The sequence below is a fragment of the Parambassis ranga genome, chromosome 13, assembly GCF_900634625.1.
Source record: "Parambassis ranga chromosome 13, fParRan2.1, whole genome shotgun sequence".
Classification (NCBI taxonomy): domain Eukaryota; kingdom Metazoa; phylum Chordata; class Actinopteri; family Ambassidae; genus Parambassis; species Parambassis ranga.
Genome location: NC_041033.1, coordinates 5,671,889 through 5,699,697, shown reverse-complemented (window position 1 = coordinate 5,699,697; position 27,809 = coordinate 5,671,889). Strand labels below are relative to the sequence as shown.

At 41.5% G+C, this 27,809-nt stretch overlaps 1 protein-coding gene across 2 annotated transcripts; it reads right to left on the bottom strand.

Annotated features, from left to right (window-relative positions):
• Positions 1-1,387: 1,387 nt before the first annotated feature.
• On the bottom strand, positions 1,388-27,799 carry sik3 (SIK family kinase 3). 2 transcript variants are annotated; one of them, XM_028418827.1, is made up of 26 exons: positions 27,475-27,799; positions 17,807-17,923; positions 17,246-17,309; positions 16,700-16,861; positions 16,380-16,504; positions 16,078-16,201; positions 15,868-15,986; positions 15,598-15,708; positions 15,380-15,514; positions 14,953-15,030; positions 14,333-14,442; positions 13,889-14,045; positions 13,640-13,789; positions 13,484-13,557; positions 12,465-12,599; positions 11,257-11,398; positions 9,439-9,558; positions 8,422-8,480; positions 8,167-8,276; positions 7,601-7,770; positions 7,368-7,495; positions 5,889-6,655; positions 5,639-5,793; positions 4,845-4,974; positions 4,636-4,762; positions 1,388-3,149 (listed from the first exon to the last, which is right to left on the bottom strand). In XM_028418827.1, the coding sequence occupies exons 1-25, from the start codon at positions 27,763-27,765 to the stop codon at positions 4,641-4,643; spliced, it is 3,855 nt and encodes a 1,284-aa protein (XP_028274628.1). In that variant the 5' UTR covers positions 27,766-27,799; the 3' UTR covers positions 1,388-3,149; positions 4,636-4,640. The 2 variants fall into 2 exon arrangements, with proteins under 2 accessions (XP_028274628.1, XP_028274629.1); XM_028418828.1 differs by lacking the exon at positions 12,465-12,599 and having other exon boundaries at positions 27,475-27,776.
• Positions 27,800-27,809: the final 10 nt, after the last annotated feature.

The following is a 27,809-nucleotide window of genomic DNA, read 5'->3' as shown; positions in this document are numbered from 1 at the left end:
AAACCATTAAAAATAAAAATGAACCTAAGTAACAGGAGTGGAGCAGAGAGCTGGCTTGCTGGATGGAGAGTCAGGGATGGAAGAGTTAAGACAAGGCGGGAGAATAGAGGGGTGAGGGTAAGGGTGGGGGGATAAAGGTTAGTTTGATCAGGCAGAAGATGCGTATGAAGCAGCTCTCTCCATTATTCTGAATAGCGTGCAGTGCTTTCCATTTCCTCAAGCGCACCCTTCCTGTGTGAATCTGCTCTCCCCCCCGTTTACACACACACACACACACAACAGCACTGAGAACTGATCACAAAGTGGGAGTTTTTGGTTTTGAGTTTCTATCCTGCAATGGAATAAATCTCTCTTCCATTTCAGTCGTTTCCCCAACAAGTGCTCCATTCCATTCTCTTTCAGTTCTCAGTTTTGGTTTGGTGTAAACAATACAATAAAACAAAAAACAGGAGGAGAGACCTGAAAGAGGAACAAATGGGAGCTGGAGGCTTTTTTTCTGTTCAACAACCAATTGTTTGATTTCGAAGGAAAGAACAGAATGCACACAAGACCAAACTCCACCTCACTGTATACACCTGTTTTGAGATTTTTGGATTTACTGCCAACCACTCAGCCTGAATAAGGGTCATTGTTGGTAAACAGGAAGTGACGTGCTACAAATGGAAAGCACATGCGCTGCTTGACACCATCCACAGCTCTCAGGTATATATAGCATACAGTATTGTCAACCGTGCAGCCAGGACAGTATTGTGTGATACTTGACCTGTATAAGTGGAGCTTTATTCTATGCACCACAGTCTCTTGCTGGCCCAGTATTGTATATGGGAGGATATATAGAAGGTGAACAATAAACTAAATTTAAAATAAAAAACAAAAAAGGAATAAAAGGGAGGTTCAGTCCTCTGTTGTGGTCCCCAGTGTGTTGTAGCCTTGGGCACACCATGCCCTGTTCTGACCACAACCTCCTTTTTTTGTTGAAGGATTTAAATAATTCATCCCTATATAGCTACCTTCTGAAATGTTTCACTTTTACAGTTTGAAGTGTGTCCAGGTGTTTTCCAATGACAACAGGATCCATTAACTGTTCATGAAATGCAGCTATCGCCTACTCCCTGGTGAAACAAACTGAGGCAGACAAAATAAGAGGAACAAAAAAAGAGGGGGAGAGGGTTGTGTAGTTTCCTCCATGGTTGTCATAGTAACATGGTTAACTTAGGAGAAGCGGGCCAATGTCCGTAAGGCGCCATCCGATCAGAAGCTGATGTAGTAAAAGATGGTAGGAGGATCACAGCAGACAGGCAGGGCAGCAAAGAGGGAGAAAGAGAAGTGGGTTTTGTCCGTCTCCACACTTGTGATGTTTAGGATGATATGTCAGCTATTTTACACGTTATTCCCTCGTTTTGTCTTTTTTTTTTTTTTTTTTTTTTTTTTTTGTAGAGCGTCAAGTCTTTGTAGCACCCGAACCAACCCAGACAAAGCCCAAAGCCTGACCCTGTATAGCCTGCCACAACTACCCCATTAACAGAAAACAGGCCCAACATCAACAAGAATGACAGTCACAACATCAATTGAAATGATACTTTTAAAAAGCAACACAAAATAATTACTCTCCTCTTATTCAAGTGTCTCGATATAATAATATTAAAACAAATAAGAACAATCGCTTTTTTACGACACAGAAAGAGCACTGTTTCTCTTCACTCTGTCTTCTTTTGGCTAGAAATCTCAAGATTCAAAAAAAAAAGAAAATTCTTTTAAAGACATCCAAAAATACAAATGATAAACAATACCAATATAAAAAAGCCTCCCCGACAACATCTGAAACAAAAAAAGGAACCAAAAACGAACTTTGATACATAAATTGCAATAGCGTTCTATACATGGCATCACTGTACAAGGAAAGGAGCAAATGTCTGGTAAAACTACCCACAATGCAACACAATGTCACCAACATGGTGGGGGGGGGGGGGGGGGGGGGGGGCGGTGGAGAACACAAGGCGGGGGGTGTTAGGAGGAATGGAAATCAGGGTAACAGTATGTAACAGTATGAAAAAGCAAGGGTCTGCAAAGGAGGAGTGGAAACAGACAGAGGATAGCTTGAACCGAAAGTGCAGAATTACAGAAGTAATCAAAGAAAAAACGTCTTTCTTAAAACACAGAACTGTTTTTTTAATAATATAACAATTATAATAATAAAACTTCTTTTACAGAAAACAGTAATAACAATAAGAGTAACATTATTGACCATAATGCCTACATGGACATTAGCTGTAAAAATGAAATAAAAAAAATAAAATAAAATAAAAAAACAAAGAAAATGAATGAGAGAAAAAAAAAAGAAAAGGGAAAAAAAGAGAGCTGGTTTGTCCTGTGCGATGTCACTGAGCTCTATCTTTGGACAGAGTGGATTTGTTGAAGACCCAAAACACCCACCGACCGGCCAAAAAGGGCCGCTGCTGCTGAGATTTCAGCCCGCCCCAGAATGATCTGCTGCAGGACAGCAGAAGGGGGGAGAGAGAGAGGGAGGAGCAGAATCATGGACGCTGTTTCCCTCGGCTCACCCTTTCTACTCAAGTCATGCACCCAAACACAAATACACACTCGCACCTAATGTGAATACTTTGGGTTTGTGGCAGCAGTGTGTATGTTTCCATGTGTTGCTGGACTTCATGTTCTTGCAAGTATTACTGTATCGATGCATTGGCCAGTGAGGCACATAATGAAGTATGCCAACAGTTAGGGTGGAAAAGCGGAGGTTTAGGTCAGGGTTGTAGGTAGGCGTGGGGTTGGAGGGGTGGACCAGGTTTGTAGGGAGAGGAGGAAGGAGTCGAAAGAGGAAGGAGTGAAACCCCGATCTACCCACAAGAAAAAGACACCCTATGGCAATGAATGCTGGATGTCTGTGCAGAAAATGCTGGCACTTTGAACCCAGAGGCCCCTAAAACTTGTGCCCCCACCCCTCTAAGGTCTATACCCACCCACACTCCCCCTCTCTCGCGCAGACTGACCTCCCAGGGACAAATGGAGACAGACAGATGGAGACAGAGCGCCCCCGCTAGGGCAGACGGCGGTGGTTTGGCGCGATGCGGCTTAACTCAACACAACTCAGGATGGCTGATATGGATCGATGTACACAGGATACACCCTTCCTATAGGAAGACAGAAAAATCAAACTTAATATTTTTATCCTGTTGCCTGTACTGTTACCGCTACAAATAGCACCTCCATGTTTGATCTGGGCTGGACTCCCTGTGCTCTGCTTTTTTATGCCTTAAATATAAAATATTTACATTTCAGCTGTGGACTAATTATTATTCTAGGTGATTTGCCGAGTTTTAAACTAAAATATTAGCTGTACAGATTTAAGCATTAAGACAACTTAACGGCTGTGTGAAAATTCACTAAAGTTGTTGATGTAGCAACTATTTTCCACTAAACTACACCTGGCAACCAAATCACTACATATGAGGCAGCTAGCATCCCTCCATGATATATATCTTGGCTTAACCAAGAAAACTGAGCATTCATGTCTATAGCCTTCTTATCATGAGAGATGTAGTAAATTAATCACACAGGGAGCATCCAAACAAAGTAGAGATTTGCTATGGGAAATGTAGGTTTTAGTGTTTCTGGAGCATGATCAGGGTTAGACACTCAGGATATATTGGCCTCCGCTGTTTCAGTTTGAACCTTTTTTTTTTTCGGGTCTGAGACTGATCAAGTAACCTAACTTTAAGAGTGTTAAGCAAGAGTGTTTCAAACAAGTAAAATCATAAAATGATAACAATGAAACAACAAATGTAAGGTATAACATAACGTGAATGTTTACATCCTAGGCTTTAGGGCAGCTAGTATCTAGCAGAAAAACGTAGAGAAGATTGAAGCAAGGCGTCTGGACTTGTAGAGTTTTCTTGAAGACGTTTCGCTGCTCATCCAAGCAGCTTCATCAGTTCTAACTGTTTGGTGTTGATGAAGCTGCTTGGATGAGCAGCGAAACGTCTTCAAGAAAACTCTACAAGTCCAGACGCCTTGCTTCAATCTTCTCTACGTATGATGACCTGGATGACTGAGAATCTTCATCAACACGTCTAGCAGAAAAACAAACAAACAAAAAAAACAACTATGGTGCGCAACATGAATATCTGCATCAAAGGACCTTTTAGTCACAGCCAATGTCCCGCTACTGGACCGAGTTTATAAGGTAATACTTCATGTCCGTGGCATGGATTAGAATAATTCCTTTTCATGTGGACATTAAGAGTCTTTATAGCCAGACAAATGGCAAAAGGTCTAATTGCATCTATAACACTTACCACTGTCCAAGTGAATTAATACTTATTACACACATTGCTAACCTTAGTAAAAAAGGAATCTGAAAAGACTAATAAATGTTTGTGAGTCAAAGCATAAAGTAGGGTCATGGGGACGTACAAAGCAAATGGGACAAAAGCTTTATACAATGACTTTTGCCAAGTCATTTATAGACGAGTGTGGAGCCAACAGGAACCCTTCTGTTTTGGCTACTATCCCAGATGAGATAAGCATCTGAAGCTGCACACAGGGCACAGAACTAAATGTTTCTGAATATAGTTTAAACAGTTCACGATAACAGAAAGATAAAATGAGTGTGTGTACCTGTGCTAGACCCCAGCCTGCTCCATGCTGTACTGCAGGTCAGGGGGCTTGTAGCTGAGGAGCATGTCACTGGTGCAGGAGGAAGGGTAGCAGGCAGCCGGATGGAGCTCCCCTTCAACGTCACACACTGCATGAGGAATGCATCTCTCTTACTGATGTGGACAGAAACTTCACACAATGCTTGAGCTTACTGCATGTTTCATACAGACCTGACTCTTCTCGCTGGTGCAGCTGCTGGCTTCCAGTCAGTGACGTCTGGCTGAGAATGTCTGACATGCGAGCAGAGCTTAATGCCTTACCAGCCAACAGGCTCATCCCAGACATGGGATCTGCCTGGTCCTAAGGTCAAAGTGAAAAAACTGTTTTAGAAAGGGATTTCTAGCAGCTACAATGAGTCAGAACTGTGGATGACTGGATATGCCATATACTGGATATATGTTCTGTCAATCATGAACAATCCCTCCCACCCTCTCCACAACACTGTGGACAGACTGACAGCTTCAGCAACAGACTCCTGCTGCCCCGCTGCTCTCAGGAACAGTACAAGAAATCATTCCTGCCGTCCGCCATCAGACTGTATAACTCAGACTGTCAGAGCTGTGCTCACTAACTTGGACTAAAGCATCATCACAGGTACATTTCAAACTGCTCAGTTACAGTAACTGTGTTTTTATCTAGCTCTATCTATGCCAACATTTTGTTGATGCTCTAAAAACTAATAATTGTAAACTCTACATCTACAAATGATTTGATTCTTCAGCTTCATCTTACAGTGTAGCATTACAGAGGCACATTAAGCCCAGTTTGTTTAGTTGTCGAACATGCTTAAAGTATGACAAGTAGATATGAGGTATAACTCCAATCAAAATACATCACTGTCATTTCAGTAATGTTACAAAAAAAATAAAACAATAACATTTAGTTTAATACTGTAGAGAGAGTAAAAAACTAATTTTATCAAGCATAGTATCTATGTATTAATTATTAGCAACCTAGCACGTACATAGGCATCATCGCAGGTCTGGATGGTGTGGTGGCGCTGTAGCTGTCCTCTAGATCGGTAGGCATCAGCCTGTGGACCTCTTGAATAGCCTACACCATTATGATCCGGCACCTCCATAGCCTGTCCTGGGGGCCTGCACTCCACATGCTCAGGCTCTGAAAGAAAATATTTGGTATATGTGAAAAAATAGCAGTCAGCATGCTTAAATGTAAGTCAATTAAGCATGTTTAACAGGTGTTAAAGGCCTCACCTCTAGCTGCTTGGGTAGTCCTCATGTAGCCACCATGCCTATGTGTTGGGGAGCTGTAGGGTGGAGTACCTCCTCGGGGAGGCCCAAGAAGCTCATGACTTTCTCCTGCCTTTGCCAGCAGACCCTCGTGCGGGTGGTGGTAGCCTGTCGGTACCTCATCCTCCTCCATGCTCTCTGAGTGAGGTAAGCTGGGGCAAGGCGCCTGAGCAGGGTGCTGCTGTGGTTGGACCTCTGGAGGTCGTATCTGGAGAAGATGGTAATGTTGCCCACCAGAGGCACCCTGAGGTGCCGGGGGCTCCAAGCTCTCCCCTTGGCTCAGCTGGCGGAGAAGCAGCATCTCTCCATACTCCTGTGGTGCACCACTGGGTGGCGTTGAGGGTGCTGGGCATGGCCGGGGACTCTGCCTCTTTAACAGGGCTGCCAGATCTTGAGGGGGTAGCCTGGGATCGGCATGGCCTGTTAAAGAGTGGCGGGGAGACAGGAGGCCCTGCAGGGTGGGAGTGACATGCTGTTGTGGGGGGCGATAGTCCAAAGGAGTTGGGGAAAGCAGGGCCTGCTGTAGTGTGGAGGGGGTGCCGTAGCTGCTGGCCCCCACTGCCCCGCTCTGGTAACCTTCCAAGCCAGGGACTTTAAGGGAGGCCGCTTGTAGGTAGGGGTTGTAGGAGCCAACAACTCCAGAGGCACCCCGGGAGGCAGCATCACCAGAGAAGAGATGAGGATTGAACTGTGCCTGGTCATAGCCTGATGTGAAGCGACCAAGGCTGCGACTGGATACACAGGAAACACAGAAGATAATTAGCTACCTGCTGTCTAACATCAGGATGTTTCCAAACTTTTTTTACACAAGGCACACATACTTCCCCCAGCTTGTAACAATCTACAAAAGACCCACACAGACAGCCTAGCAAACACTTCACTCATCCAGGTTCAAGTGTTCACTGAGAGTTGAAAGAACGTATACAAAGAGCATTTAATTGCATGCTTAAGGTTATTAATTCTCTCTCAGTGAAGGCATTCCTGGCTACCAGGGACTGATTATAGTATTATGATGACGTGTGAGGGGTCACAAGATGACGCCTATCCTACTCCAGCTGTGGGGACACTTCTATTTCAGACACTCACCCAGATACAGTGAGATGTGTGTTGAGATGTTGAGGATGTCATCTCAGCAAAATTGTTGAAGGATTAACATTATTTTTCTCAAAAATGTTGCATTTGTTACCTTACACATTCTATCTCTGTCCTGAGCTACAGTAAAAACATCAGAGGTTTCAAAATACAGTTTCTGAAAAAATAAATACATGTAGCAGAAATTTAAAACTGAGCAATGAAAAACACAAGCACAATAAAAATACAAAAAATGTCATGAATGAGTCTGTGAGATGATGAAGAATAACAACAATGTAAACTAAAGGCAGAAGTCCAGTGGTATAGTTGGCAGCCAGCAGGGGGCGTGGTGACAGAATTTAGAGATGTCACCTGTGCGTCTCTGCGTTGTCTGCGCTGAGCTGCTTCCCGAGGACTCTGTGTGGCCCTGGTGTGGACAAGAAGGCGCCCTGTCTCTGAGCTGCAGCTGCCAGCTCCACTTCCTGCACCTGAATGGTCACCTGTTTAATCAATGTTAATCAAAATGTAATAGCTAGTAAGTAAGTGTAAGATGTTGCACTTAAACAATATTTATATATTAAAACGGATTGATTCTTTGCAGTCACCTGCTGTTGTTGAGGTACACCCTGTGCCAATGGGACAGTGGGGCGAGCAGATGCTGCTTGGGGATTGGTTGCTAGAGAGACTCGAGGCATGCCTGTTGGAGGAGGGCTGCCACTCTGGCCTTGGTACATTGCTGGAGCACCATGCTGGTACTGCACTGATGACTGACCACCTAAAAGAGGAAGACAATGTTGGCGAGTCATCTTGCACTTGGGGGTGGGCATTCATTTTGAAATGTTTTGCCCAATTTTACTCTCCCTCTCCTTGATGACCTTTCAGAGAAAACTGGGAAGGCCCCATGTTTTTACAGCCAATTTATAAATATGCAGAAGCAAATAGCAACAAAAAAAACTCTATGTTTAAAAAGAAAACAACAAAATAAGATAATTTAAGTTCATTTACCCATGCATAATAGATATGACTAGACAGAACTAAGCTGTGAAATCACTATCAGTCTTACATAATCCTATCTGCAGCCAACTGATCAATACAGTTTGGCTTAGTCACTGCATCTGCACAAATCATACTGTATGAAGCATTTAAGCACTCCAGCGATGGTATTACTAACCATGCCCTTGCATTATGCCTGCAGAGCCAGGCGGAGGACTCTGATTGGGCTGTCGAAAGAGATGGTTGCTGGGATGTGTTGGCGGAGGGCTGGAGGGTTGGATACGCAACCTGAGGGAGGACAGGACAGAGTAGGAGAGGAGAAGAGAGAGGAACGACAATGATGTAACACTTCAGTCAATAGTGCTGCACCACAGTATCAGGTTCAATGTTCACCGTTCAATAGCTGATGAGTAATACTTGTGTGTGTTTTCACCTTTGGAGCTGGTGGGTTAGGTGACTGGGCTGGCTCTCTCCATGGCCTAAAGACAGACCCTGCGGGTACAGAGGAATTAAATGTGACTGAGCTTTAGGAAAATCATAATTATGACCATATAAACCTATTTTGGTGCTAAAATTAAAAATGAATAATAATGAAATCACAGATCAGAATTCTCCTCAGCTGAACCAAATCAATACCACTTTATGTGAAGCTTATGATGTGGATGTGATGTAATTTGGACAGCTGTGTGAACAACAGTGATACTGTTAAAGGTAGGCTAGGAGATTTCATTCTGATGCACTTTTTGTTAAATTAGTGTTAACTTCTATTTACAATCCGATAGCAACAATTAGTTTTAAAAAATTAAAACAAAGAATATGAATTATCTGTGGAAGCTATAAGACGCTAAAAACATCAGCCAATCCTCTGGGACGACCCTGTGCGGAGTATTGGCTGGTTGTCACTCTCTTTCTGCTCTGTGCACCAGAGAAGTACGTGCATGATGGCTGAAGTCACAGACCGCAGCTCGTCTTCAGGTAATGCACGTCCATGTGATTGGGAGGCGTAGCTTCGGGGTGAGCTCCGAGAGAAAGGGGCATGTGTTTACTTTCAAAATCTGGCTGACTCTCACTGAGTTTTCAAAATCTCATACCCTACCCAACTTTTAACTAAAAAAAAAGAAAAATCACAAATTTATTCAGGGATTTATCAAAGTGGTAGGAAGGCCTCCTGTGTTCATCCTACTTTACTTGAGCAGAATGCTGAGTGTTTATGGGACTTATTCTGAAGGCAGTCTACATACATACACACAATGCTCTTTAAGCCCTAACTAATAATAGTGGAATATTATTGTGCATCTAAACATACTGATTACTTTACAAGCTCAAATCACTCTGCTTAATCCACTGTGCATAAAACAATTCAGTGCTTTCTGTGAACATAATGGATTGAGAGTGTAGATCTTGCTTGCATTATCCAGTCCGTGACATTTGGTCATGACATTTCAAATACCTGGATTTGCTGGTGGAGGATTTGTTGCTCTTGCTGGTACAATATATGCTGCTGCTGGGTGTGCTCTGCAAGTCGCTCATCCTGGTGGGCAGCGTACTTTTTCTGGAGCTGTTCACACTCCTATCAGAAATACAAAGTAGCAAGCTAAATGTTAAGTGTGCCTGCTGACAAGGAAGGCAACAAAAACTGGGACATAAGTCTTTATGTAATTAGTGTTTTGTTTTTGGAGACAGAGTATCGTGGGTATGGGTGGGTCATATTAGCTTGTTTATCACAACAATTGTTACCACTTCTCTGTCCCCCCACCTCCTCTGTTTGTGTGTGTGTGTGCTCATAGTGCAGGTATGGCCAGCAACCATATTTTCTCAGTATGAGGCCTTATATTAGTGGTAGCAGATCAAAATTAGAGCATGACATCAGTCGAAGCCCCTCTACTCTCTGTCCAAAAACCGCCTGCATGCATTCTCTGCACTCGCTCTTTCTTGCAACAATCTCTTTGTCTTTTAAACATTTGTTTCTTTGCCAAATTTTAATCATAATCCTGTTTCGAATTTTTTTTATTGCCCACCCGTAAATGCAAGTGTGAACCAATTTCCTGCCTTATGTAAGTTCTGGTTTTAATTTCCTTCTAAAATCCAAACATTATTTCTTAAGAGATTATTCTACCATGTTTTTCCTGGTGTCCACACTGCATTTGTCCTATGCACGTCTCCTCTAACCTTATTAACCCTCTTAGCACTTGAGAGTAATGATAATCCCAGCATGTCAGTGCAGGCCTAAGATGAAGCACTTACTGTACTGCTAACACAATGATTATCCCTTTCTCTACCTACGCCTCCCACTGGGTGAGGTAATCTCATTGCAGGGTCACTGCAGATGATGTGATGTCTCAAGAAGCAGCTTGTGGTTTTTTTTTTTTTTTTAAAAGGTCATTTTGGTCTCTTCTTGGGAAACACTGTATGCCTAGTGTCAGGATTACAGTAACTCTAAACTGTCAGTACATCATTTACTGAAAGCAAAAAAGCAGACTAAAGATCATACAGCTTCCAGGTTTGTAAGCATCATCAGACCTCTTCCCCTATGGGAACATAAAAACCCTGAAGCTGCAAGGATGCTGAGGAAAACCACCAGCCACGCCATATGGTAGTGTTTCCAGCACCGTGGAAAAACCATAGAAGTACATTACATTTTGAAATGCCTTAAATCCTATTGTAAAATACCAATAGAATCTATTTAAGGGAACAGATTTGTCAACAGCTAAGAAAAAAATGTTGAATAGTTGTTACTGTACTGTATGATCAAATTTGGCATCTATTATTTGCAATATCCTTAAAAGCTATGACATCATTCATGTTCTTGACTGACTGATGTCTTTAACATTTTAAACTATTTTTATTTTAAACTAAAACTTTAAACTATTTCTCCTTTAATGTCAAGGCCCAGTTTCATCTATCACTTCTTTAATGCCAGTTCTAGTCTTTGTAAGGGAGTAATGACCCACAATTTCAGAACACCTGCAACCACAACTTAGAGAGCCAAACCTGCATTGAGTGGCTAGTGTGAAATTAAAAGCGTTGCACCTATGTGGAGTTACATAGACTGGGTCAATGAGCACACCACAGTAATTACAAGGTGGGGATTTCTGAAATATAAGCATCAGATGAAGTAATTGTTAAGTAGCTGGTATTAATCTATACCAATATGAAGCCTCCACCAGACATTGCAAAAGAAATGAACTAATGTGACTCTTCATCAAGGCAGCCGAACAAGACAAATTGGGATGAATACCCCAACATAAAGTACGGTAGAATTATGTACCTGCTTGAGTTGCCTAATGAGGCTGCTGTTCTCTAGATGAGCTTTAAATGCCTGGATGGTGGCAGCACCATCGGAGAACCGTCTGACAGGAGAGAAGCGCTCCATGGGGAGATGAAGGGTGTTACAGTCCTTATAGCTGGATCTGAAAAGGGGAAAACAGGGAGCAGGCACAACGAGTATGTACACAGATACACACAAACAAGACAACACACACATTCAGACGTACAAACACAGATGAGACACAGAAAGACACACATCAGAAGCGCTTCAAATCTGCACCATATGCCACAAGTTTAGGTGTCTTGACATGACAAAAAAAACAACGTAAGGACCCCAGAATGTGTGCATTTTGGGGCAAATCCTGCTAGTGTAAACATGTCATATTTTGTTAATGCATTAATAGTACATCCAAGGGCAACACTGCCAACATATGAAATGAAGCAACTGCTTTTGAAACTTGTTTTTCTACATTTAAGCTATTCTTACAACTTAACAATAGTAATAGACACTTCTCTGTGCAGAGCTCAGGAGATGAGCTACTTGTTAAAGTGCAATAAACGGCAAACAACCAACTACGGCTTTTCAGCAGGCTTCACAAAGGAATAAAGTTTTAAACAGGATGATTTCATTTCATTAAAAAAAAATCATCACATCACAGCATCTCCTGCCCATAAATAAGCCAAGACAACGTTTAGTTTTACTTACTAAAATTGTAGCTGAACTTTTACAACAGGCCCCAATTTAAACATGCACATTCAAGGTGCATTCTGTATACAAATCCAGAGTACAGCAGAGAGAATTACTATACTGACAGCCAAATATGTTGCATAATAAAGAGAAAACACAACAAAGCGGTGAGTTAACCGGGATATTTTACTCAAACAAGCCATGAGAGCAAACCTGTGACATACCTTTCCTCTTTCCAGGTAAATGGGGCAGAAACCACTATTTTAAATCCTGGTTATCTTGCATCAAGAAGATACTGTATGTCTGTCCTGTGCTACAAAGTCCACTCTAACAACTAACAAAGAATATCTTTCCTCACTCGAGAGTAAACAAACTTTAGAAACGTGTTCAGAAGGCGAGCATTTGTGTAAGAGTGTGAAAAAGGAATCAGGTTTAGTATGCCTCTCAATTTAACTGTGAGTCGGAGTGTTTGTGTGTGTGTGTTTGTGTGTATACAGCTCGGAGCGGGCGTGTCCCCTCACCGGGTGTGTATGTCGGGGGCCCAGCCCCCTCTCTGGCGGGGGCCCTGGGGCCGCTGTGACTCTGCCGAGGGTTCGCCATGCGATGTGCTCGTGAGAACGTGCGTCGTGTGCCGCTTGGAGCGGTTCGCCAGGTACCTGGGCCGCAGGGAGGGGGGAGGACGGGGGTGGGGGTGGGAGACAGGAAGCAGCGCTGGTCAGCTCTCTGTCCTCATTGGCTAATGGAGACAGGGGGGGGGAGGCCCACCCCTTCCCACCTCTGCCTATAGGTGCCATCATTCATATCATCTTAGCCAATCAGAAAACATCAAATACATAGATGGATGTTAGAGCGTATGGATATCCCACAACCCCCCAGCTTCCAATTTACGGATTGGAGTGGTTGGCATTTTGTAGTCATCGGTTTTGCAAGCTTCAGAGTTAGCAAAGCTGTGTGAGAAAGAGTGAGAATGTCCAGAGAATAATTTGGCACTTATTGAAATGAGAGAGTTTGAAAGATAGGAGGGCAGTATTTGGTGGCAGATTCAGTTTGGAACTCTGGCGGAAGGCACTTGTGCGATGGAGAAAGGAGAAAAGATGGGATAAGCACCACAGCAGAGTGGCCACCTCCCGCGGGGGAAAAAAGCAGAGCAGCCTAAAGGCACTCACTCCCAGCAACCCAGGACACCAGCGAAGTCTACAGAATGTGCTGTCTTAAGAGGATCAACTGGGAAACCTAACCTGGACTACAGAATATAACATCACATCTCCCTATAAACACCTATTCTTACCCTGGGCTAATTTCAACTCTCATGTCATCGCTCTTATGTCATCATTCTGTCATTCTGTTTTTACACACACATCTCTACTGACCAACAGTAAAAAAAAATGCTCACTAATGTTTTTTAACCACATCTCTAACCAACATTGATGCAGCATAAGTAGACCTGTTGTCACAGGGTCCAGGGCTTCCATAGTATCCAGTTTAGACAGCACATCTGTATTTTTTTTGCCCATCACAAAAAACCATCACCATGGGTTACCTCTGCACTGCTTCTTGGTCTGGCTCGCCGTCTGAACCCTCCTCATCCACCGGAGCTACTGCAGGAATAGGATGCTGAGAGAGGCAAAGGGTTTGTTGGTCACAACTTTTACAGAACATACAAGGACGATATAAGTTGGAAAATCCAGAGTCTTACCGGGCTGGCAACAAGCGGTGAGGGCCCACGGGGTCTCTTCAGGAGCTGAGCATGTAGTTGAATGTTGGCCCCACCATCGGAAGCTCTTCGGCCCAGAGGACCCATGCCATTTAAGAGCTGCAAGGTAGGTGGCTGCAGCAATGATTGCTCCTGAAAGATTAATAAGTTGTAATAAAGTGAAAAAAAAGTCCAGTTTACGGACAGCTTGCAAAAGCCATGTGAAAACTTGTCTAACCAAAATGACTGTACCTTGTATTCCAGCTGCTGTGTGGGCTGCAGGCTCTGTGTAGGCATGAGAGTGTGCATTTGGCCCATAGTAGCAGGGAGGGGGGCAAAGGGGGGTTGGGGCAACACCCCACGAGGGAAGCCTGGTGGCAGCTTCTGGAGATCCTCCTGCATTTCTGTCCTGTGATAGAAAGGATGATAATTATATAAAGTTATAAATGTGCACATACTTAACACTTTTTAGCTATTTATCTTAATTATTTGAGTAGATTGTTTAGTGTGGCACAACAGCATTTACTAATAATACACTTTCGGTATTAAATGAATACAACTGTGTTGCTTTTACCTAGATATCATAATTGCAAATGATGTGAAGTGTAAGTGTGTGTGTGTGTGTGATGTGAATGAGTGTAGTTTGTATTTTCTGATTGAGACACTAAGACCAAATAACATTGTTTTGTGTGTTACCTTTGGTCGGGTACTCCCACAGTGTGCCGCCTCATTGAAAGGTAGCGAGCCATGGCCTCTGGAGATGGCTCCTCCCCTTCATCACTGTCCAGGGCCATGCTGCCATCAGGCTAAATGATAAATAGAATATAGTTATTAGAGTTGCCATGTGTTGTGCCCTTACAACATTTGTTGCTGAAAGATTAAGAGAAAACACACAGTTCAAAAGTATTCTAGTTCTAATATACATGCTTGAAAGTTCAAATCTTTTATTCAAATCCCTGCTGCAATGCAGTGATCTGACGCATTCTTGCGTTTCACGATGTTTGTGAGTCAGCGCCTCAGTGTGCTATGTTTGAGTGTGTGTGCATGTACAGTATGCATGATTGGCTGTGACTGATGACAGTCTATGCAATGGATCTCCGGCTACAGAAGCATAGTAAACAACAGTAATTAAATACTGCACTCAGAAAATCAAAAGTGGAAGCTGTTGTTTTCACTACTGAAAAAACACTACAGAATTTCAAACTAACATACAACATGCTGATTGCTTCTAGATTGCTTTTTAAGCATAATGATCCTGATTGCTGACCACCCTCTGCCAGGCTGACGCAACCAACTGGACTCTATTCTTGACTCACCTCTACAATCTGGTTCTCTGGGTTGATGAGCTGGACGTGAGGAACGGTCATGCTAACAGGATTACCTTGTGGGTCCGTCTGCTTGGCATGCACACAAACACAGATACACACAGGTCACGTGAGGATTGTGCTACTTTTAAACAATCTTCTTAACGCAATGTGAGTGGCAGATGTGGGTTAAAGCTAATCAACTACATTCACTGGACACACAGGATGATTACTGAAAGGTTTAAAAACACCAGTCATTATTCATTCATTATTAGATTTTACACTTTTAATGTCATGCCTATTCATCTGACAATTTCAAGATATTACAAAAACTTAATATAGAGATGAAATAACATTCCCAGAATACTAAATAGATACACACAAACTAAGGGTAGAACTTGCTTAACCATATAATGATGATGTTAACCCATTGAATCACCTGCACAGCATTTAGAGGATAGCTAATGGAGCGCGGTGTGGGTGGAGCAACACGAAGGGTCTTGTGTTTCTTGAGGCGATCAGCCAGCAAACTGTAGATGGCACTGTAGTGATCATATGCATCTGTTTGTAGGGACTGGAGAGAAAATAAGTAGGACAAATAAGTTAAGCTGATGACTTAACAAAGGAATGAATTTTAGGTATGTATTTGTGTCTAACCTGAAGTGCACGCTCTCGGTCTAAGCCCATCTCAGACATTGCTATCAGCACCTGCTCATTGATGAGCTCCATCTCTCTCTCTGTCTTCACCTGCTCACACTCTGCTATCAACTAGAAATGTAGAAAGAAAGGGTTAAAATTGGAGGAATTGTTTAAATTAAGTAAGAAACGCATGTATTCGCTTTCTGGTGTGAGTTTTAGACATGCATTACATGGCATGGGAATACAGACTCAACATGAAATGTTATGAAATAATTCTCAAGGTCTCACCCTGTCAAAATCTGGGTCTGGGTCACCTTGTCTCATCCACTTGTTCTTACAGATCTGCTCCATGGTCAAGCGTTTGCTGGGCTCCAGTACTAACATGTGTCTGATCAAGTACTCACAGTCTGAAATAACACACAAACATTATTCAGCCCTGTGTCACAAAGGATGAAGACAATGAGCAAAGAAAAGTACAAGAGTTGACCAGCGTCCTACCTGTGGACATAAAGAAAGGGATGCGGAACTTTCCACTGAGGACACGTGCTCGCAAATTTTGTAGAGTGCTACCATCAAAGGGCAGGGCACCACATACCAGTACATATAACACCACGCCTAAGCTCTATACAGAGAAAAGACAAAAACTATGAGTACATCATCAAAATATTTTTTTCTTTAAATAGCTCCAAAGTCTATTAAGTTAAATTTGGCAGTGTGTGTTGACTGTTCAAATTTGTGATTGTGGAAAGAGCAAAGCCAGTCAGCTACACCCTGTGTTGCATACCTAAAAGTTTACTCACCCATATATCTACTTTAGGTCCATCATACTCCTTGCCCTCAAAAAGTTCTGGCGCAGCATACGGAGGGCTGCCACACCATGTCTTCAACAGTTGGCCTCGAGAAAACAGGTTGCTGAAGCCAAAATCTTTCAGGGGAGATAGAAAGGTGATTTAATCTCCTCACTCCCTTTGACAGAGTAAACTCATTCAACCCAAGAAAATGCCCCAAAAGCACATGTTGACACTTGCCTACACTTACTCACCAAGACAGCACAAAACCACAAAAAGTTACCCACCCATAAATGGGTTTTAAATGCATTTAAATGCAAAAGCATACACACCTGCAATTTTGATGTTAAGGTTATGGTCCAGGAGCAGATTTTCAGCCTTCAGGTCTCTGTGGACAATGCTGCGGCAGTGACAGAAATGGACTGCAGCCACAATCTGTTTGAACTTCTTCCTGGCATCCTTTTCTGCCATACGCCCATGAGCCACCAGGTGGTCTACACAGACAAAATTCAGAGACACTATGAAGAGAAGCATAATGTATTTGGTGTGCAGCTACCTAGAGCAAAGGTCTTGCCCTCCAGGTTTTATAAAGCAGAAAGCCTGCATCAGACTTAACAGGTGAATAGATTGTAAATTAACCTAATATACTGGCTGCAAAGTAAAGCAAACAAATGTGTACGTGTAATGTATACACGAATGAACACACAACAAAGTGGCTTGTGAGACATCAAAGAAATAAACATTAAATAAATTACATTTACACATATTAAAGGTCAACAAAAACAAGTTGAAAACCAAAACCATGAAGTAAAAGGCAGAGGGGGAAAGAAAATGGCAAAAACAATCTCTCTTAATGCAGAAGGAGGGAACTTCCTTACCGAATATCTCTCCTCCGCTAGCATACTCCGTTACCAGATAGATCATCCTCTCTGTCTCCATTACCTGAAGACATAAAAAATGTTAACAACCACAACACACAGACCCTCTGATGGGCGGTTAACAAAATGAGTTTGGCGTAGAAAAACAATAGATTAAAATAGAACTTATGTGTAGAGTTTAATAAATGTGTGAGGGTTTAAATAGTAAGTGATTGTTTACACTGCTTGGAGCTGTTTCAGGTGACAGAAATTGGTCTACTGTTACAATCCCCATGCACCTGGGAAATTGGTTGATGAAAGAAAGTGGAAATTCTGACTTCTCTCACAAGACGTTCCTGTGGCAGAAAGAAGTGGCTGTGCTGGGCATCCCCAACACTTTCCCTCTATATACTTACAAGTACTTTAAATATAATAATAATTTAATGTTATATATTTTTCTCTTTCATAGAGTGTCACTTAATATGTAATATTTTATTTGTTCTTCTCCTATTGGGCTATAAATCTCAGGTGTAAGATGTGTGCAGTGTGCGTGTGTTATTTGCTCTGTGGGTGAGTGTGTACCTGGTAGAGGCGGATGATGTGGGGGTGCTTCAGCAACTTCATGATTCCCACCTCTCTGTAGATCTTTTTCAGATTCTCTTCATCTAGTTGGGTCTTATCCACTATTTTTATAGCCACCTAGAGACAGAGAGACAAGTAAGGAATGAAAAGAGAGATAACGATGAATGATAACAGAAGAGGAGAGAGGGCAAAAAAGGTGAAGAGAGCGGGGGTGAGATTAAGAAGGAAACAGCAAGGAAAGGAGGAGGAGAGGAAACAGACAAAACAAGAAAAAAATCTGTCTTTAGGCAAGCAGTGTTTACCAATACTTTCACATTTGGCAGATACTTAAATTACTTAACATACAACAGATCTGGGGCAAGGTACTAATGTCTTTGGAACATTTCTGTGATAACGCAATATTCTCCAAAGAGTTACAGCCAAGAAAATTACATCCAGAAACTACCCTAAGCTTCTTTGGACGTTATTTTCTTGGTGTGTCAAGTGTTAAGTGATTAAAGAAATAAATAATAAATACAAGTAAAATAATATCTATATCTAAAAGGCTAAAATGGGAGACAGCAGCACTACTTAAGATGATCAACATCCAAAGTATGTGTTGTCAAACACTGTTTTTTTCCCCCTCAATTCCAGCTAGTTTAAGTAACCAGACCTGCACTGTGGCCAACTCTTGCATAACTGCTGAGCCCTCAACAAAAGCTCCAGCAGTGTGGACTGTGATGGTGTGCGACAGGAGCTTTGCTCTGCCACTTAGAAACGGGTAGACGACTTTAATGACTTAATCAAGCGAAGCTAATGGGGATGCCCCAAAACACATCCTCTGCCAAAAATAGATAAGTACAAAAAAAAAAAATGAAAAGCATGCAGCTTTAGGGAACACAGGCACACAGCGGGTCTCATCCATCAAATTATCTGGAGTCCCATACTGAGCTTTCCTTTTTCTGATAATAGACATGAAGAAGATGAACATATCTGAAGCCTGACAAGGCCAACTTCCTGTTGTAGACAGGAAAGGGAAGTGAGGCAGATGAAAACAGGGGACTCTAGAGAGAGCAGTTTGGCATGGCAGTAATCCAGCTGTGGAGATACCCGTCAAGGGAAATATACAAGTTATGGAAAACGTGCCCTGTAGAATTTGTCTTCCCAAAATGTTATAACTTAGAAAATTTGATTAGTGAACTGTGCCAAGCTGCAGGTTTGCATGTTACTCAGTCGCAAAATGTTGTTCAACAGCAAAACAGAAACGCTCTTCTATTTGTAATAGCTGCTGATATCTTAAATGTAGAGACAACGTAATTCTCAAAAAAAAATAACATTTGCATGTGTGTTACACCTTGCACGTAAGCATCTTTATCGAATATGTCTCTACATGATATTTTAAGCCCTTGGAATCTATTCTTAGAATTGGCAGTCATCCAGTTTTGTTGACGTAATTGCTCCCCTCTGCATCTTCTGGAGGGTACCAACAGGACATCTGGATCGCACACTCCCACACACAACCGGATGCCGGCATCTTCACATTACCATTATGTTCACTTTGGGGGCAGCGAGACTTTATGGAAAATGGGGAAACAAGGCTGCAATTTCACAAAGCTCTGATGTAAGACTGAATATAAATACATTTATGCAAAAATGCTTTAATTATGCTTAGATTCTGTCTAAAGGTACAAAAAAATGTGTTGTGACTAGAGTCTCTTACACAAGATTATGAAGGAATTTATTCCAGGTAAGATGGCGCACTTTCACTTTTGCTCTGACAGCATCAATATTGCGCATCACTCTTATCACACAGGTTACCTCTATCTACCATACAGAAGCAAGTTAGACTTTGGTGACTAGAAGCTGGTTAGGAGATCACACAAAACTTACATATTGACACAGTTCAGCGTTTCCTCCATGAACACAGTAATCACAGACAAACAAAAATATATCTGAGGTAGACACTGCTGTATCAACATACCGCAATTACTGTACTGTACATTTAGGGAGGCAATGTGTTAGAAAACACATCCCTGCCCCCATGTTTGTGGTCATTCTGTGACTCACTGGTATGCAATATGACAATACCTGCATTTTCAGCACTGTACTATTTAGGAAAAAGATCTCACCGTCTTATCTTGTCACTATATGTCACACAAGGGCATGACTGATGAGGCATGCCGCTTTTTTTTCTAAGAAACTGTTTACATGGCAAACCAAGTGGCTTTTTCAAGTTGAGCAAGACTCCCACTCTACAATTCTTTAGGAGGGAACTTCAGTCAGATTAGTCTGTCATCTAACAAGCGATCTCATGGTATTTCCAAGCTGCAGACAATGTTGAGTGGTCAGACATTTTCAGTCTTTCGTTCAAAAAAATCAATACACATCAATCATTACATCAACCAGCTCAAAGAATACTAAAAATTAGAAAAAATAGAACAAGAGGAAGCAATTTATCTGCTTTTACTGACATCTAAAGGCTATTCTTAACCTATTTCAACATAAACCGCGCCAGTGAAGCCACAAACAATTCCACACACATTGTCACAAACAAATAAGCTACAGTAACATACCAAAAAACTGTTTCTCACTAGTACTATGGTTATGACGTCTATTGTTATCCCTTTTATTATTTATCTGTTTTTCTATACATATATGAACGATATATATGATATATATTTTTCTTTTGAAAGTATACCCCCGCCCCCTCATCTCCCTCCTCTAGGACTGAGCATAGGTATACATGCACAGTATCACAACACGCCAAACCCTATGTTAAGTTGTATGTTATCATACCCGTTGTCTGTTTTCTTACGGTACCTATTTTAAATCTGTACTGATTTTTTTATTTGTTTTCTGTTTGTTTGTCTGTATTGTGTGTCACAACATAAAAAAAGGAGAAAAGGAAATTTCTGAGTCTCTGTCTACTGCACATGGGACAGACATCCTCTATCCAGGATGTCTGTGTCCCATTATCTGTTACTTCATGACACTGATAATTCGTCATTCACACTCACTTCATGCTCTGTGGAGGTGATAGAAGAGCTGAGCATCCTCTCTCACTCTCTCTTTTTTTTTTTTAAATCTATTATTCAACTTTTTGTGGAACTTTCTATGTGTACATCCCAAAACAACACTATCGATGTCTCTCTGAAGAGCAAATGTGTAATGTTATCAAAGTATGTAATGACTCTGTTTCCATTAAAATTCAGAGACTAGTCAACAAAAACCTATATAAACACTTGATTTCTAACATATTTGGACAGCACACTGTAATACTGCTTCTGAGATTTTCAGCCATTGCAGCCTATAACAACATCCAACTAAAAAAACACATAAATTCACATATATAAATACATAAATAAACCAGTTAAGGATCCTCCAACATCCACTGTCCGTCAACTGTGTTTTTAAACAGAGAACTGGGTTTATGGTGTAATGTCTACAGTGGGAAGCTGGGAAAGTGCCCTGTGCATGCTCATCTGTGTTCTCACACACAGTGGGGTGGTGATATAATGCATGAGGTTAACCTTCATCAACAAGAGACACAGATTACAACTCCCACAGAAGGTGTAATGCCCAGGCTTAACCCATAAAGGCATGTGAGACTCAACTCAAACACGTAGACAAACACTTCTGTTTGCGTCAAAAAACACGATGTTCAAATTGTGGCTTTCAATGCGTGTATGTGTGAAGTCACAAAGACATCACACAGCAAATACATGATAAGATCACATCAGGTCAGCACAATTTGCACTACTTTGTGACTGTATTACATGCACAGCAATCGTCCACACATTAGTAGGTAGAATGGCTTTCAGAGGTGTTCCCCTTTTGTGTTGTAGGCTAGTATGGGTTAATGTGGAGAAATGACTCAGTTCAGTGTGTCAAGCTGAAAGTACAAGACTGGGGACATGTTATTCTGCGGAAAAACTGGACATCACACATTAATCTGCCAGTTTTTGCAGTTTTTTTCCCTCTTTCCTACATAGCTGACCACACACTTTGTAGTGGTAATTTTTGAGGGACACACAGGCCTAACTGTGAGGAGAATTACTTTAAAACAAAACAAAACAAGAAGCAGGTACAAACAGATGATAACTTTGTATAACTTTGTGTACATTGTGCCACTAATAAATAGCTTTTAGTCACAATTTTAATTAAAGAGCCACATAATTAATTACTTGTAATTGTAGCTAGTAGAAAAAAATTAGGCAATGGAAAAAATAACACTCTTAATTACTTAAAGGTGGGGGAGATGCAGGAATTAGAATGACATATGCTCCAGACAACAGTTGCCACATGACACACCATCACTCTGCATGGTGCACATTCCCATCTGACAATGTTACAAAGAAGAAACCAGCAGTACCTGTTTGCCACAGCCTTTAAAAGCAGGGCAAACATATATTCTCAACAATTAGGTGAGCATAGACATGTGCTACAAATGTACACTTTACCACTGTGCTAGTTGACAAAACCATCCTAATTATCAAGTTTTTATTATACTGTATTGTTCCACACAATTTTCCTTTCCATTCTTCATACACACATCATGCTAGGTAACCATGCCTGATAAGAGAAATCTGGTATGTGTAATAACATGTATGTGTCACTCACTCTCCTCTTCTTTCTCAGCTAATATTCTAGCTAGACTTGCTACCAAACTGACACCAATAAATCTGAAGGTACCGGTAGCCCAGATCTAGGCTGTATCTGATAAATCAAATAAAGTTGTTTTGCCTATGCATTGCATTTATGATACAAGACGGAAAAGCTAGCAATCCATCTAAGTAACTGAGGTGGGAAATCTAAGTGCAACGGACAAGTTCTGGTGCTCTCAGCTTTTAGCTGTAGAGAAACAATATACTAACAGCCAAGGGCAGGCCAGTTACACTCGGAACTGGTGGTTTAAAACCTCAAAAGAGTAAAATTCAACTGGAAGTATCACCAAACAGCACTGTAGTTGTTGATGCCACTCAATTTACATTCATGGCTACAGGACAGGTAAGGCACATGCTCAAACACACAACTGCAGGCATAAGCTTGAGGCAGAGGTGCCGATATAGTTTATAAAGCACACACTATGATCATATTGAATCAGAGCTTCAATATCATCATAAACTGCACTACATCATGTCATGTAACAGAGGTACACACACATAGTCTGGTTTGTGTTCTTCCTCTTTTGAAGCCAGATGGCTGATTCAAACTACTGAGATGCAGCTAAAGACAACTAAAGCACAGGAAGATAAGTCAAGCAGAAACCCAGTCTTTGTTATATTACTCACCCAAATGAAATCAAATTTGGGCATGCGTACATGTGTCTTTGAGAAAGAGACAGGCTGCTGTATGTGAATTGACTGAGGGAGTAAGTAAATTGTTACACAGTACATTAGGCCTGTTACCTAATGCTTGCCATCCTGCTTGCTCTTTTCCTCCTGGTTGTCCCTTTCTGACCAAAAACCAGAGCAAAGATGAAAACACCGAGAGAAAAAAAGACTGAATCACGACATTCAGATTTTATTGACAACATCAAGTTAGGTTTGGAAACCTAATGGAACCTGTTAAAAAGACAGTGAAAATGTTTGTTTATGACAAACAATGACTTCAGCTAAAGGCAAGTCATTTCCATTCAAAATGTGTCTGGGGTTTGGCACCACCATCATCACTATGGAAACCATGGAAACCAGTAAGACTTCAATGGAGCGACCTTTCTCCAACTAGGAGCCTTGGCAACACAGTCGCCTCTGACAACAAGCAGCTCAGTGGACGATGTTGATGATGGCACACAGTCGGGATTTTAACTGCTCAAGTCTTATTCTTTATTTCCGCAGTAAGATGAGCAGACAAAGGTCAAATCGGGAAGATTTTTCAAATGTGTGTTGACTTGATCTTTACAGAGGTCATACAAGGGCACTGAGACCTGCAGAACTGCAGTCCAGCACATTCACAGCAGGATAAGCAAATGTCAAAAGTTGTGTCACAAATTAAAGAATTACTGCAAATAAAGAAGGATTACAAAGACTGGTGCAAATATTCAAATCAAAAGTTGCTGTCCTGTTGACAAAATAAGAGGCATGAAAATGATTTGCTACTTTGCACAGATCTTTTACTTAGTCACTGGGCAGGATAAAATAGGTCTCATTATACTCGACTAAGCAATGAGAAACAATCTGTAAAAGTTTAAAAACCAGAATAATCAAAGATAAAAGGTTTTCACTGATACTAATTAATTAATAGGACATCAAAAACAAAGAGGTGACTGGCTGCATGGCTGTTGGATGTGCAAATTCCCCACCTGTTGAAGTGCTGGTTATATAATATCATCTCAAGAAAAGCACCCTGAAACACAAGTACAGTGTGAAATACAGACCTAATTAATACTAGGGGTGGAATAAAATCACAAAATCTACAGTTCGGTTTGTATCACAACTCTGAGGTCACGGTCTTCAGTCCGGTTTACATTGTTGAGGTTTTTTTTCTAGTTTTAACACTCTTTCTCTTTTTCACACACTTTTGCGAGAGTCGTCAAGTTGCCGACAATCGTCTCTGTGCCGAACTGACACGTGTACCGAATGGTTCTGGTTTTGTTCCTGAACTATCCAATGCCTAATTAATAGCCTATGCAGAGGTACGTATGTGACATTTCTTCAACCAGCCTCTACATATTCAATATAATTGTTTTACCTTATTCCAGTCTTTACTGACAAAAAAGAACATAACTTCTGATACTTATCGTAAAAACATCACTGCAATCAAAAAAGTAAAAGCCAGTTAATATAATAATCATTTGCCCCATCAGCAGTCAAGCATTTTAGTTTAAATGATCATACTGTTTGCCTTACAGTGCTTTACAACAACTAAACCACATTATTCCTTTAGATAATTTGATCTTTGTTAAATCAATAAACAAATCAAAAACACCCATCTCCTTTACCTGTGGAAATAATTAAAAATACCAAAACTCTAAAGTAATGGTGGTCCCAGTTGATTAATTTTAAATTTCACATAGAGATAAATACTAGTTACCCTAGAACATGTGCTTCATAGACAAAATCAATACCAGCAGCAAATTCTAGCTTCCTATTGTCTGAATATCAAGACTCTTGTTCTGACTTCCACTTCACCCTCTGATTTTTGTCTAGATGAGATGAACTATTACACCATCCATTGCAGCAGACTACTTATCTGCCATTGAATGTTTGTGTTCCGTGACTGCTTAGATGTTACTTTGCCAAAAATTAGTAAAGAACACAGCTGAAAGGGTTGTGTGTGAGGAGGAAATGAAATTTAAACAAACTGCCCGTTGAAACTTTAAGGTTTTACAAAACAAGGGAAAAGGAACAACCCTTTTCTGTACATCCAAACTGCCAAGTACAAATATCCATCCTTCCCTGTGACTGCACTGCAGGATATCATCGAGCTCCATCTAACAACAGAGAGTTGTTAGGCTATTTTTGACAAGTAAGCATTTCTTATTCAATCGTTATAAAACCTAGGCCATAAAGCAAGGATCCAGAGCGCATTTCATCTGATGACTGATCATTGTATCCATATTCATGATATCCAGGGCCAGGCAAAAAACACACTCCTATTCTTCTGATATTCATGAGCAACTGGGGGATGCAGAACCCCTGTGCTTGTTGTTGAAAATCATGAGCTGCCTGGGTCTGATGACCACCACCATCAACATACACAAAACAATGCCCCTCTTTCATTTTGTCAGTCCATGTCATGTTGTCCTCTGGGTGTCTGTCAGTCTCAGACAGACAGACAGTACAGCCACACACAAATCCAGGCAAGCACAAACAGGTTCATACACAAAGCATAACACTTCATAACTCACTGATCATTTTCTCACTGTTAAGTTACTAATGCTTTATTGATTAGAGATTGAAAACGCGTATTCCATACCTTCTAGCCAACAGCCATATCAACATATTTAAGTCCTTCAAGCAACATCTTCTTTGGTGTTGAAAACAACTCTATGGATGACTGACCTACGTTTATTTAGGCCCCATGAAACTAAATAGAAGCTTCTCTTGGCTATGTGGCGCAAAGCATCCAAATGACCCATGTCTGTCTGTCTGTGTGTATGTCAACAAGGGCACAGTGGCAAAGCTACACACTCAGCAGCCTTGCCACACCTTTATTTATGCCATCTGAATTAAAGGCTCTTGACTGAGGTGAAAACATTTACACTGTTGATAAGCATTGGCTTTAGCTACCCATGTTTGTGCTGAACATTTAACTGGGCATCCACCATAAGGGATATGCATGCTGATAACAACTGTTATATCATCACACTATGCAGAAGCTTCCTAACAGGCTGTAAATCAAAGCAGCTATTATCAGTAATCTTACTGAAGCTTCTGAGGCTTTTCTGAGTTGGGCCTTTTTTGCTTACATTACCTTGCCAACCAACAACCTAGTGACAACAGACTGCTCATAGGCAAATAAAGCCACCTCATCCAATAGCTCAGCACAAGTCAGAAACAGATAAACCTGCAATAACATTTCAAACTTCTTTTCGTTACAATATATGCAACAAACTATAAGAGATCCATACAAAAAGAACAAGGCTTACAGGTAGTGAACCCAATTGCAAGGCACGACGTCATGAAAAATGATTTTTGCTTTGCATGAATATCATTTGTTGACAATAGTATCAGTTAGTCACGATGCCAATCATCCAGTGTACTGGTAACCGGTGCCCACTATATGCAAAATCTACGTACACTCAAAGTGTGTGGTGGTCGTTTTATAACCACTAATTTCCAAGTCCACGTTTCCTTGTCAAAATGTCGCTTTTTCACAAGCATGTCACTATTGTGGATTATTATATTATTATTATTATTACTATTATATCACATTATGCAATTTCCCCATTGTGGGACTAATAAAGGTTTCTTAATCTTTCTTAATCTTAATTAACCGGCATATGTGCAAGCACCTCAAAAAACGGTACAACAAGCTGACTGAAGCAAAACTTTGTCAAACAGCTTTGGTTACAACACAGAGATACAAGCAAAGCCTATATGTCGAAATAGTCCATGATAAATAGTTTGTCCTCCTGAACTCATTCTGTCTAGCTAGCTTGATTGAAATGCTAGTTTTTTTACCCGTTCTCGATGATACTTCAATGATGCATTTCAAAAAGCACTATCCATACTATATATTACATGCTTAACATACACTCATCAACTTTTTAAAGTTCATTCTTAACAAAGTTACTTAGTAGGGTGCCTTTAACTTTTTAGCCTGGACATCTATCGCAACCATATCTCAATCCAAACAGCTAATTAGCTAGTAAGCTAAGCTAGCTCCTACAGTATCGTTCAGTCCTTTTCATCTTCGTCAATACCCTTCTGTCTGTCCTCTGTGCTTTGCCACACATTAACCCCAGGCCTATCTATTCTCCGTAAAAACGGACTGCCAGCGCTCAAACGCAAAACTCGGGTTATCTTCTGAAAAATATATTTGTATCCAGTGGCTAAAGCTGATATCCCGTGTCGAACGGACTCCCACTACACCGAGTAGCGGTGTCACCAAAGCGGGATGGCCGTTGTGTCTCCGGAGCCTGAAGGCCCCAGCGTCATCCTGTGTATATGATCGAAAAGGCTTGAAATAAAACAATGACAACTTATAATTGCTTTCCCCTAATGCCTGGACATATGTCATCTCACCTTTGCTTTAGTAATGATGTGAGTGGCGAGTTTAACAACCGCGAAATTCCCCTTGCCAATGGTCCGCTCGATTTCGTAGTGGCCCACTCGGGCTGGGGGGGGCCTGGTGGCCGAAGTGTGGCCAGGATTCGTGATGCACCCAGTGGCCGTGCTGGTACGACCGGAGTGGCTGATGCCGGAGGATGGCTGGGCTCGGTTCTGAGAGCCCATGACTGCGTGGGTCGGTCGGGCAGAGTGCGTAATCCCGGCCGCAGCGGACCCAGCAGCACCTCCGCTTGACACGGCCGCCATCTTCTCGCCTCTCTGCGGGAACAACAAGCAGCCTTGCGCAGCGC